Source organism: Molothrus aeneus, chromosome 2 (assembly GCF_037042795.1).
Source record: "Molothrus aeneus isolate 106 chromosome 2, BPBGC_Maene_1.0, whole genome shotgun sequence".
NCBI lineage: Eukaryota > Metazoa > Chordata > Aves > Passeriformes > Icteridae > Molothrus > Molothrus aeneus.
Window position 1 is genome coordinate 85,571,055 of NC_089647.1, and position 13,883 is coordinate 85,584,937.

At 41.5% G+C, this 13,883-nt stretch overlaps 1 protein-coding gene across 1 annotated transcript in view; it reads right to left on the reverse strand.

Annotated features, from left to right (window-relative positions):
- The window catches only part of VWA3B (von Willebrand factor A domain containing 3B), a 59,606-nt gene extending 46,050 nt beyond the window's left edge, over positions 1 to 13,556 (reverse strand). Inside the window, 6 exon segments of the mRNA XM_066545206.1 lie at positions 2,469 to 2,628; positions 4,870 to 5,120; positions 7,445 to 7,539; positions 9,117 to 9,338; positions 10,992 to 11,088; positions 13,474 to 13,556. Coding sequence (XP_066401303.1) covers positions 2,469 to 2,628; positions 4,870 to 5,120; positions 7,445 to 7,539; positions 9,117 to 9,338; positions 10,992 to 11,031 — 768 coding nt within the window. The 5' untranslated portion in view covers positions 11,032 to 11,088; positions 13,474 to 13,556.
- Positions 13,557 to 13,883: the final 327 nt, after the last annotated feature.

Here is a 13,883-nt window from a genome sequence, read left to right on the forward strand (position 1 = left end):
GGGAGCAAGCAGGACCAGGTGTCCTAGCATCACTGATAATTCTAGATAAATACTAAAGGTAAAGAGATAATGAATGTATTTTATTAAAGTACAAGATTAACAAAATACTTACTACCTTTAGAAAAATGTAGCCAGAAACAAAAAGAATGAACTCTTGCACCTATCTGTCTTTTAGTTCAGTTTTACAAAGTTCCCTGTCTGCCTCCTCCAGCTAAAAAGCTATCTGAGCCTGCACAAAGGTCTCCCAGATGAGACCCAGTCCTTGGACAACACCATGTTCCTACTGCTTTTGTTGAAGAGGCTCCTGGCCCAGAGGTATGCATGCACATTTGCACCACCATTTTCCCCGGTGTTCCTTCAGATTCACATCTTCTCTCCCTCCCTCTAAGACTGCCATTAATTCATAAACTTGATATTCAACAAGAATAGAAATTTTCACACTTTCTTCAAGGGATTCTCTGCCTGCCTCTGCAACTTTCAAAATGCTGACATTTATTGGGCATAGCTGAAAAAAACCAACCCCTCACTAGAAAATTTTAAAAAATTATGAACCACAGATTATGAACCACTCTACTTAACCACAAACCCAGCAATGACATACCACAAAGGAAATGTTCCTCATAGGCTGGTGGGGAAAGGTTAAAACCTTTGAAGTAAGTCCTTCATATTTTGAAAATTGTAATTTATACATTTAAACAAGCAAACAAACTTCATGTAAGAACAGAAAGGAGAGCAACATGAACAGTTCTTCAGAGTCTTGATCTTGGTGGCAAGGTGTTTTGGATAAATGATCCATACTTCATGGAGTGGCACTTGTACAGAACTGGAGGCAGTTGTGGCAGGTAGAGCTCAAAGGATTGCAACATTACAGCAGACTGATCTTGAGCTTGGGATTTACAGGTCATAAGGAAAGGAAATCTAAAGAATCACCACATATAGAAAGAAAAGACCAGCTGAAGAAATGACAAGAAGAGCCATGTCTAGGGAAAAAAAAAAAAAAAAAAAAAAAAGAACTGTTGTTTTGGAACAACATCTGTGGATGAAGCCAGTTCTTAGGAATTAGTTATTCATGACTGCTCAGTAAGTAGACAAGTTTTCTCTAGGATTGGATGGGGTATCCCCCATCTGCACTACACTGAACATTGCTCTTAAGTGAACTTTCAGCTATGAATGATAATGACTCTGTTTAGGAGCAATTGAAATTTGTTTTTTGTTGAGCACCTGCCACAATTGACTCCCCCAGATTGCCTATTGGCCCACCAATATCTGGAAAAATAATGATACATGTTTCATTGTCTGACAGGTTTTAATTTCTGTTTATTCAAACAGAGACCCACCAGGTCCAACAAGACTTTTTTCATCCAGACAATGCTGAAATCTAAGTACAATACTTTAGTTATTCATCAGGAAATCAGTATTAATACTGCAAATTGAAAATGCTAATAAAATTTATGAAGGTGGCATAAAAAAGCATTCATAAAAAAATCTCACTGGTAAACAATTTGTTCTTTACTCAGTTCCTTTTTAATATTAGTTTCCAAACATCAAAGCTCATCTGGATGATAATCTAGCAGCATAAGGAACCAGAAGGTAACTCAAGCAAAATTTACCTTCTCCCTCAATGTTCCAGAAAGAGATTTACATGAGTTAGGATTTGATCTGCGCACAGGGATGGATGTTAACAGCAATGAAAGCCAATGACTCTACTCCACAGACAGTAGGCCAAATTTTCCATTAAATTCAGGTGTTAGAGAACTGAAAGAATATATATTTTAAGGAAATGTCATAAAATATCTCTTTAAATACACAAATTTTAAGTTACTAGCTGAGATGATGGCATATATGTTTCATTTCTTGTTACTCTAATTTAATGAATAAAGTAATAGGGCACTTTAAAAAATGAACAGCATTTAATTGCAGGAATAACTGTGCATGCTTTGTCTCTGTCTTGAAAGAAAGTCTAGCTATCACCTGGCTGATGAAAAAGGATTTGTGTAGCCCTATCATAAGCTAATATTTCCATAAATCTCTGTACTCACTATTTTGAATTTTAAATATAAATTTTCATGAGCAAGTTGGATGCTAAACAAAATAAAAATGGTTTCCCTGCCTTCAATAATGTTGATACTAGAAATTTTCTCATAAACCTGAAGCCCTGAAAAACTTATATGGCAAAGAAAGTGGAAAGGAAGATGCTTTCTCTTTCCCTTAATGATTGAATGTTATTTATTCTGGGTACTCTAGAAAAGAAAATAAACAAGTTTCTGCATTAAAAATACAGTACATTTACATAAAAAGACAATCATTAAGCATAGTATGGAGCTATACTTGAGGGGAAAAAAAATCCTTTCCAAATGCTGACATGAATATTTATCTTTGCAGCATTGATCAGGGCAAATCACAGCAGCCAGCCTAGCACTGAACACTCTTGGATTTACTTGGGCTTCTGAAAAGATGCATGAGCTTACCGCTTCATCAGCCATGGCTTCCAGCAGAGCTTCAGCAGAGCTGCTGTGGCTGACAGCTGTCATATGCTCCAGCTTCCAGAGCCATCTAACTGCAGACTTTACAGCATGCTCAGTCACAGGAGTGCATTTCTGCTGCCACTTCGTAAGATCCTGAGCAGCTCTGAAAATGAGATTAACTATAAATCAGAAAGAGTGAGAATCATGCTGGCAGAACAAGAGAGTGGAGCTCTGCTATTGTTACAATTCTTTTATATTCTTAAATAAGAATTACAGTATACCACAGATACTAAATCTAGACTTGCAATAAAGGAAGCAGAGAAAAAATGAAACCATTAGAAAAATACTGTGATTTTACAAGGTGTTTTTTTTGACACAACTGTTTCCAAAGTAGGATCAGAGGAGATAAAATCTTTTTTAAAAGAGTTCCTGATTCATAACTCTTCTTATCATAAAAACTCAATCAGGTTTTAAAGTATGGGCATGAAAAAGAAAAGTGTATTCCACAGGGCATGAAAAAGAAATGTGTATTCCACAGGTCTTGTTCCACAACTTGCTCCACGATCTTGGTGTCAGAGCACTTTTTTTGGTAGTACAGCTGATCTTTACCTAGCCACCAAAAATAAAATTTATGATGCTAGGCTTTTTGGTATTTTAATTGACAAAAGACTGTAGTCTTAATGGAAGAACAGAAGTACAAAGCCAATCAGCACTTTTGCCTGTGCACTTGTACATAAAAAGGCAGAAAGGAACTATAAAACCAACTGGTTCCAGTATCTGTGATATTCCATCAAGAACTATTTTGAAGAGTTTCCTGCAAATCTAAAAGGCAAATATATTACCCAAGATTCTTTTAAAGTAGTAATTTATATGCTATATTGTCTTCTGTTTCCATCCTACAAAGACAAAAAAATTGATGAACATAATTATTGTTTCAATTTTGACTTGGCATTGCAGTTCATTTTTAAAGAAAAAGTTCTCTGTTCTCAAAAACTATGGAACCTATCTGCTTTGGAAAATATCTTCTTTGGAAAATATCTACTTTTCCAACAGGTTGCCCTGAGAAGCTGTTGGAATTCCCCATCCCTGGTAGTGTTCAAAGCCAGGACAGACTGGGCTTTGAGAAACCAGCTCTAGTGGAAGATGTCCCTACCCATGGCAGGGGGCTTGGAACTAGATAGTCTATAATGTCCCTTCCAACCCAAACCTTTCTGGGATTTTATTATTCTCTTTTTCAAATCTCAGTAGTATCACAATCTAGAGAATTAAGATAGGGCACCTGAATCAAACCTGTGCCTGGGAAAAATAACATTAAGAATCACCATGTAACTGCAAGTTAACATTGTGGAGCCAATTTTAAAATCATGTTACCTAATTTGTGCATCATTTTTTTCCACTCATCAATCCAAACCCAAGCTTACACATTCAAACTCTCATGCATGTATGAGAATTTTTGCAGGTAGGTAAAATATGAATAGCTGCTTCTATTCTTCTAACTAAATGCAAATTAATTTATTCCTCTTAGGGAACAAGCGCTTGGAAATCTTCTTTTGTTATGGAAATCTACTATTGTTTCCGAGTGCTGCTACTGATTTCTGTGACCATGGAAATCTACAGAAACACAAATGGCTATGCCTGTGCCTATGGCACTGGGAGGAGTGCACATTTAGCTGCAAGGCAGAAACCTGTAATGTCTAAAGACACAAGAATGCAATAGGTGGTCAGATAGAACCTCACTGTTTCACTAATACTGCAACATCTGAAGGGCATTACTGCTGTTGCAAATCCTTCTGATTTTGTAGATGTGCCAATATTTGTGTTGTTACCCTTTATCTGTTCTTCAGGGTAACAGCAGCCTTCTGTTACACAGAAGTGGCACGTTCAACATGGCTATGGGTGAAAATTGGTGGGAAATCTACAGATATTAGCATGACATGAACCATGACAATTTCCAGTATACAAAGTCCCTTATCCAAACATGTATAACATGCAACTCCTTTTTATTCTCCAGCAATGGGCTGACTTGGACTTCTTTGTCCAGCCTGGGGAGACCTGATTGTGGCCTTTCAGTACTTGAAGGGACTTAAAAGAAAAATGGGGAGAGTCTATTAATAGGGCCTATAGCAATATGACAAGGGGTGATGGTTTTAAACTAAAAGAATCTATATTCAGACTAGACAAAATGAAGATTTTTTTTACAATGAGGGTACTCAAACACATGAGCAGGTTGCCCAGAGAGGTGGGAGATGCCTCATCCTTGGAGACATTCAAGGTGCAGATGTGGCTTTGAGCAACTTGGTGTAGTGGAAGGTGTTCCTGCCCATTTGAAGGGGTGTTGGATGAGATCACCTTTAAAAGTGCCTTCCAACCCAAACCATTCTTGATTCTGATTCTTTCTGCTTACCGAATGAGGTTGAATCTGGAAATTTGTATCACCTGTTCCACAAGCACCATAGAAAGTGCATCCCGACACAGATCAAATTCAGTTGGAGCTGCAGTGCCAAAATCCAACACAATGACAATGCACTGTTCTTGAATCACTCCAAATATCTGCCGGCTCTCACTGGTTAACCATTCCATTCGCTGCTTATAGAGCTCAATAGCTCCAATTAGACAATCCACAAAATGAAGAATCAGTTCTTTTTTGGCTGTCAGCTTTATTCAAATAAGGGAGAGAAGGAAATTGAACATCAAAACAAATAATACAAATGCAGCCCCAAGCTTAGCACAGCTGCATAGCTAGTTTGTAAGTGTCAGATATGCCAGCTAAGGTAGCAGTAAAAACAACCCATTTTTCCTCCACTGTTTCAAGAGCAAATACTTGACAAATGCATCTAAGCTATAAATAAAAGGCATTGCATTTTGTCCTAATTGCTTTTCATAATCTTTTTATGTGAGCATGGGACAGTGCCAGTGGGTTGTCTGACTTGTCTGTCTCAAAACTGGAGCAATTAGAATGAGCTGAACACAGGCTAGGATGTAGAAAGGGCTGCAGAGCAGATGGGTGAACAAACAAGGACACAGAAACTTTGTACCTTCTCAGACTAGAACTTTGACTGGCTTTTAAAAAAAAATTTGCAGCAATACAAGGCAGCATACGGTTTGGTTCTAGGGCACTTCAATCTCCACCTTGTCTTTAGCATTTGAAAGGAAAACGTAAAAAGTTTCTTATTTGTACTATTATTCAACTAACAATGCCCAGCATTACAGATTAACTATTTGTGGGTAGGTGCTTGGGCAAATTTAGTTCAACTAACTGCAATCAACAACTAAAACTTCCCATATCTTTTCAGTAAAGTCAAGTCTAGATTCAGTATTAAAATTAAAATCAGCACATCCTCCCTATGAATAAGTTTATACACATTCACCATAGCCTGTGAGTCTAAAAATGCACCACAGATTTCCCCAATATCTCTGGCCCATGTGAGCTGATTTACTTGTTGCCTTCTACCTCTAACTTCCTTTCCAGGACTAAGTAAAAAACCTTGGAAATACAAATGTTTTTAAATAAGAACATTTCTCAGGGAGAAGATATTTTGTGTGTCAGTCTGCACATTTCTCCCTCTCATTTGTATTTTTCTGTGTTCTTTAATATCAACTCAGGCCCTGTAATGTGCCTCCCAGATACAGAGTCTCAGGCACTCTGCCAAAGGAATGTCGGCCTGGGAAGGAGCACTTAGAAATCCAGTTTCCTCCTATGACAGTCAGATTCATACAAAGTTTATTTCACTACACCAACCAAACTCCATCTTAAAATAAAGCAGTTTTTTTAGAATATTCCCTCATGTGTAGTAAGCAAGTGCAGATTTCCATTTCTCTGAGGGCCAGGAAACTTCTGAGTGTCCTGCCTAATTTTATTCATTCAGTTCATACCCATTTATTTTTGGACTAGCATGCCTTTTAGCAGAGAAAACTACAGCTTCTCCCTATCCCTGTAATTTGCCTTTCTGTAGCATTCAAGGGCAATAATACTACCCTTCTTCTGTCTTCTTTCAGGCTTACATTTCAGCATCAACCAAGCCCTCTCATAAGATCATCACTCCACTGCAGTTCATCCTAACAGCTCTTCTCAGAACCTACTGTTTTAAATGGCTTCCTCTAACCCTGTACTAACTGTATACAATATGTACTCAACATCCTAAAGGAAATCTGACCAGATTGTATATAGTAGCAAAAATGTCTTTCCTGCTGCTCACATGTCCTAAGATTAAAAGACATTATGTAGGTATTTCATACTGAATTAATGGGACTAAAATGAGGGGAAAAGGCTCCCTGAAATGGTTCTTTACCCATTTTTAAGCATTGTGACATCAGAAGTGACTCTAATCATCAGAAAAAATGACAAGCCATTTGCTTTTGTAAAATCTTTTATAAATTAACTCTCTCCCTTCCACACTCACAGGCCCATCTCTTCAATCAGAATCCATTCTCTTAACAATGGGGTTGCCAGCAGCTGTTGCTAAGACATTCCTTAGAACATGAGCCTGGGCAGAGATCCAGCTAGCTGTCTCTGTAGAATAGACTGAGCCTTTTGTGACCTGCTGGCACTAAGCAAAGCACTGCTTTGCATTGGCAATGACAGTGCATTATGTCTTCTTATTTCAGTGTCCCCATTTGTTTTATTGATTACAATTTTATTTTTTTAACTGGTTCTGAGCATCTTCTCTTTAAGGGTTCCCTTTTTCAAGAGAGGGTAGATGTTGCTTAGAAACTGCAATCATGTCTGGAGAAGATTTACTGCAATGCTGCACCAAGGCAAGAGACTAAGACTTAGAAAGGAAAAAAGATATCTAATTTTTCTACCACTGACAGTTATCACAAACAGATTGACAAAACAGAAAAAAAAATTATCAAAAGATAAAGTTCTCACAAAGAATAAAAGTATTTTTTGTCATAGGAAAGCATTTTAGTCTCATCATTCTGCTACAGTGATAACTTCAAAGTGCATAGGGAAGGTACCACAAGCCAGCCACACTTACATTATACACGCTGCCATCTTGTGCTCTCTTGTACTGAGGAAACAGACCATCTGCATATCGAGAAGCCACAGGTTTCCCCAAGGTGGTCACATAATCTACAGTAAAATTTACAAAATATCAAGTTGCTAATCTTCAGAACTACTTCAAACAGGTATTTTTCAGGCTGATGTGTATGTCATCCATGTGTGAGGCACTTGCATCAGTATTGAGCTCTTGACATTAAGAAACTTGAGAGAAATTCTAATTCTGTTTTTGTTTTATTTTCTGATTATATCTATGATGGGGCCCTGAGGCTTTCAACCTCTGGCTGCATCTCCTGCTGTCCTTGGCTGCATTCCCTGGCTGGACCCTAGACTTGGTTAATTACCTTGCCCTGCTGCAGGACTGTATCCTGTTCAGTGAGGGCACTGCCTGGGCTGCAGTCCCTTTTGGCTCCTGGCTCATTTTCCTCCCATAGAGCAGCACTGCTTTTGCTGCTTCCTCCCAGTTTAGTCAGAAGTGAGGAGAAAACTCACATCTAACTACTTATAGGACTGAAAGCTACACAGGACTTTAATTATTGTGAGGTTTGGGCAATCTCACAACAGGACTTGCAAATATTTGTCTGTCAAACCAAATACAAAATCTGGTACAGATAATGCTGTTCTCTTACACAATTTAATGGGTGCAGAAGTGAGTGCATCTAAGGAAAAGGGTGCACTCTGCACTTTCTGTAGCTAGAAATCTTCTCCAGGATCTCCACTGATAGGAAAACATTAGGGGTGGGAATAGTTAACGTCATAAAGCAGTTATCTGTACACCATGCTGCCCTGCCAAGCTAGTACATTCTGCTCCTAACACTGTAACAACTTTAACCCTGCTTATAACAGCTTCTTCTTCATCTGCAGCATACAAGATATCAGGAATTGCACTGGTGATCTTTGAATGCCCCATGGACACAAGCCAGCCAAAACCTTAAAATATGCAACCTAGAACTATGGCAATACATTACAATTCCTACTTCTCAGGCAGCAAGCTGTTCAAAGAAAAGAATATATTACCATGCTCTGCAAAGCACCATTATGGCAGTGGTTAATAATTATTAGCAAACTCTTCCCCTCCAGCTGTCAGATAACTGCAAAGGAACATTTCTCTATAGTCTGACTTTGCATGAAAAGCAGACTGAATTCTAATTAAATTTAACTTTTTCCTTAAAGCCGGATACCCAGAAATAATATCCTATTCCCAAGCACGTTTACTAACCCTGATGATCAATAGTAGATCACAGATTATGGCATGGCATACATTATGTTTGCCATATGAAAGAAGACAGAAATCTTATTGTGTGTTATTTGCAAGAAAAAGATTAATAGTCTCAACAGCACCAGCTATTTCTGAGTGACAGCTATATTGGTGAGGATGTGAACTGCAGCCTAGGGTAAAGAAACAGTACAGTTGGGTAAGGAAAGCCATTCCCAGATCCTAAGTCCCTCTCATATCAAAAGGAGAAGGAGTTTCTCAGTTATATGAACTGGCAATGTCGGCAACTGTGGATATAGCTTCCATTTCTGCCGTTATCATAAGAGACAATGTGAAAATCTCCACTGCATACATTGGGGTGCAGAATGAGAGTGACTCTCTAGACTGTTCAAAGTTGAGGGATTTATTATCCTATTATTGATTTGTCTTATACCTTTCCTGTGCTGGAATCCAATCTGGGACAAAATCTGGGACAGGGACAATTTGTTTCTTTTGAGACCATAATGCTGAAGCCATTTAGAAGAAGAAACAAGGGACTGTACATCTGTTCTCCACTGACCAACTGCCAGTCTCTTTTTCTTCTCTTTTGATTTCTTCTTGTGGACCTTGTGGGAATCTTTAGGATCTTGTCTGTGCTTTGAATCAAAGGCAATTGCTGTAAAGAGAAATGAGGGAAACACTATATTTATATTTTAACCAAACAATTTCAAAACCAAATGAGATTAATTTCTCTTTTCTTTACCTATATTCCATGGTACTGTATATATGTATAGCTTACCTCTTGTTTTCTTTTTTTAATACTGAATAATGTCTTTAATCTGGAAAGCAGCTCTCAGCCCTACACATCCACTTGCTGTTACATCTTTCTATTCATCCGTATATATTCACTTTCAATTTATTAAAGTAAATGTCTCTTGTATGTTGAAATTCAAGCCCTGAAATATAAGTCCAGTTTGCCAAATAGCACTTCTTCCAACTCCTAGGACATCTCTCCTAAGTCTTGGAAATCAGGACATATAATAGGCATTCAAAGATTGTCAGACCATCACTACATGCTTCTAAGAAGCATTAGAAGCATTATGCAATAAACAAGTATTTCCTAAAAATTTTATGTTGAACTCTTCCCATAAGCAATAGCATTGTCCCCAGAAGAACCTGACTTTATTGCAAGGCTGGTGAAATTCCCTCCGGTCAAATCACTTGCCTCAAGTTTAAATGATGGTTCTGTCAGTTTCTGCTCTGGGCCGTGATGGATCATGTGCATGCACACGAAATCATCGACATGAAGGTCCAGGTTCCTTTTAACTTCTACAGGACATGGAACACACCTGAGCATGGCAGTATGGTTTGCTAGGCTAGCTCTACTTGCATTTGGCAGCAGCAGCAGCAGCTCAGATCCCAGAGTGCTGAGGCAGAAATGGAAGCAATGACAAACAATAATGCCTCTGTTCTTCAGCACAGAGGTTCCAGGAAGACTTTGGTATTTCCTGTTCATTCCCAAAATACTCTGCATGAGCTAAGCTGGCTGTAATTGATCAAATACCCTTGCTGTATCTGTGTTTACTTTCTGTGGACTTTGAAAATTTCTGTACATTTTCCCCAGTACCAATATCATCTGGTGTGTCCAGTTCTCCATTGCCCATATACCATAAACTGCCTGTAATTGTACTGCATATATTGAACTGGCCCAAAATACAAAGAAAGGCACCTCTGTCTCTATTGCCTCCAAAATAACCTTCAGCCTTGTATGGAATATGATCAGAACTCCCTGCTAAATTCAAGTAGTATAACAACCAACCTGGTTCCAAAGGTTCATAAGACAGACAGCTCCACATTTAACACCACATAAAGGAAATAAGACTCTTATCTTCAGAAATCATCCTACAGTGACAGAGGGCTTCTATAAAGTGTAGACTGGCATGAGTTCTTTCACAGCCATCAGTCCTACAAGCAGGACACTGGGTGGGCGTGCCTGAAGAGGCTGGCATTTTACCAGCCCTCCTTTGCTCTGTGCAGAAGCAGCAGTGACAGATCTTAACTCTAGAGAGCGGCAGGTGTAGGTTTGCAGCTGCTCGAGCTTTGAATACAGTCAGGCATTGTTTATAGTCATTTGAACAATCATTCCCAGTTTCCTTCCCCAAAAATACATAAAAGTCAGCACAGCACCCCATACACAGCCCAGGTGAGTGTGGCACAGCTTCAGAATGGCTTGTATACAGCCAGCATGCACACCACAGTGTTCCAAAGGAAGCTGGAAGTTATCTAGCAGAACATGAAATCTATGCAAAAATAGTGATGAAATACTCACAGTCACTCCAGGCAAGTCTCTTAGATGGATTAGCAGTCATGACAGATCTCTTGACTGGCAGCTCCTCTTTGCTTTATTCTGAAACCTTGAGGAATCACTGTTTTAAAAAATTAAAATATTGCCATGCACAGGTCAACATGAACTGGAGACCAGTTCCACATGCCCAGCTAATAATAAACCACAGAAGGATGAGATCAGGGTTTTCAACAAGCAAAAAAATAATGTAAAAATGATAGCTACTCCCCATCTCAAGAAAGGCTGAAGTCAGATCTGACAGGGATCCGCAAGCTCAAAAGCAGGAAATCAGGAAATTGGTAATATTGTTTCCCTTCCTTCACCCCAAATCATCATTAAAAAGAGCCAATATGCTAGAAAAATGACTGTGGTGCTTTGGCATGCTGCCAGCCAGTGTATAATATTCTATTATTGCTTTGCAGTATACCTTACCTTTGCTATAATCCAATTTATGACTAAACCTGGGAGTATCTGAGATCCAGTTTTGTTTAGAGATTCATAACTTTACATATAAAACTACAAGATGAGTCACAAAGAAAAGGAATTATGTGTGTGAACTTGGTATAAGGCCCAAGTGTGAATAAGACACAGCAGAGGAACAGAAGACAAAATGCTAGACAAAGCAAGGTAGCATACAGTGGCTGAGTGCATTGCTTTGAGACACCAGTGCTTTGGTTTTTCTTTTAGTAAGCAAGACGAATGAATAAGAGATATTTATGAATCGCTAGCAGGCCAGCTGTTAGCCATTGTCATCAAGCAGTTTTTCCCACAGTAAAGCAAAAACAGGATAAATATTTAACCCAAAGACTTAGCCTTCTCCCTCTTTCTTCATTGCAGAATGGAACATGCTATTTATTCCTCTTATATGGGTTTAAATACCCATGCGGAAACATATAACCCATTTCAGTCTTTGATCTGCTCACGAAGAAAGAGATGAACAGTGAGAAGGGCAGGGAGGACTTAAAAAAAGCAGAACTCTGCATCCTAACACCCCAGGTGTTGTGCAGCACAACCCTTGACAGCCTTGGCATGAGGGCATTAAAAGGAAGCCCTTGCCACAGGGGAGCCGTGGCATACAATACCTATAGTGAAAGGCCACAGCAAGCCACAAGGCTCATGCCATTTTTCTATCTACAGAAGAAGTATCATAGTACTCTTATGGTAATAGCTAAGACACATTCTAGCATGCATCAGAGAATGAATCCCAGGTGCTGACTCATTTCCAGATGCCCAGAGGTATGGCAACAGATTTTCCCCTGCCCCAGCCTCCAGCACCACCCCCAGCCGCTTGTGAACAACATCTGGACGGTGAAATGTTAGCTCTGTATGAAAAGGAGCATTTGAAAACAGATGAAGCAACTTCCAATGGAAACATTGAGTTTTACCTCAAGTCTTGGAAACAGAGAGCTCAAAACCAATGGTAGCGGGGATAACCTTCAGCCCAAAATCTGAATCCAAACAGGTTATTTTCAAAAGGTGAACCAGAGTTCATCTGGGCACCTCCACCCTTTCTGCTCTGGCCAGTGCAAACAAACTGCTAAAGCCATAACCCAGCACTGGCTCTGGGTGTGTAGCATGTGCAGGTAGCAATGTTTGCTGAGGCCATTCCACTGGGCTGTCCCTGACAGGCAGGAATGCCTTGGGAAAGCCCACACACCTTACAACCCAAGAAGCTGCCCTACACCAACTAAAGCACCAAAACCCAGAAAAAGGCAGTGCAGGGGGCTGAGGCTGGTGGCTGCCCACTGAGGAAATGGAATCATGGAATCACGAATGGGTCAGGTCAGAAGAGACCACAGTGGGTGATCTGGTCCAATTTCTGCTCAAGCACGCAGAGCTTTCTGCCAGAGCACATGGCACAGGATTGTGTCCAGGATGTTCTTGAATATCTCCAGGGAGGGAGACTCCACAACCTTTCTGGACAATTTGTTCCAGTGCTCAATGACCCCCACAGCAGAGTTCTCCCTCTTATTCAGGTGGAACTTCTTGTGTATCAGTTTCTGCCCTTTGCCTCCTGTCCTAGTGATTAGCACCACTGAGAAGAACGTGGCTCCCTCCTCTTGGCACACACCCCCTCGCCCGCCCCCCTCCCTTTAGATGTTTATAAACTGATGGGGTCCCTTTTCAAACAGGGCTGAGGTGTCACAGCCGAACCACAGCGGGGCCTTGGAAGAGGGGAAGAGCGGGACAAGGGCCAAGGTGAGCCCCGGCCACGTCGCTCACCGGCGCTGCGACCTCGCAGAGGCCACCCGAGGCAACCGGCCGCGTCCCTGTATACACCGCATGGCAACGGGCGGGGAAGGGAAGCCGGGGCCTCCGGGGTGAAGGACCACGGCTCGGCGCCAGCCCTGCGCCAGCGCCGGGACCCGGCTGCCGCTGCCCTGCGGCGGGACCAGGGCCGCCGCCTGAGCCGCCTCCTCTCCTCCCCCAGCGCGGTGGCGCCCGCCCGGCCGCCCTCCGCCCTCACCTGCCTCCAGCCGCGGCCTCTCCGCACCGCCGCCTGCCCGGCCGCGCTCGGAGCCGCTGTGAGCCTGGAGACCGCCCGGTTGCTACGGCACGGCCCGGCCTCACCCCCCGCCGCAACCACCGAGCGGCGGGAGGGACGGCGAGAGGGCTGAGCTGCCCGAGGGCCGGCGGGACGGGCAGGGGCATGATGGGCATGGGCATGGGCACGGGCACGGGCATGGGCATGATGGGCACGGGCGGCTCCGGGGCCACTGTCCCTGACCATGCCACTGTCCCTGCCGCTGTCCTTGCCCCTGCCCCTGCTACTGCCCCTGCCACCGCCCCCACCCTGCCTGTTCCCCTGCCACTGCTGCCGCGCCGAGACCGATGCGGAATAAATTCATCCTCAACAGGCGCCTGCACAACGCCGTG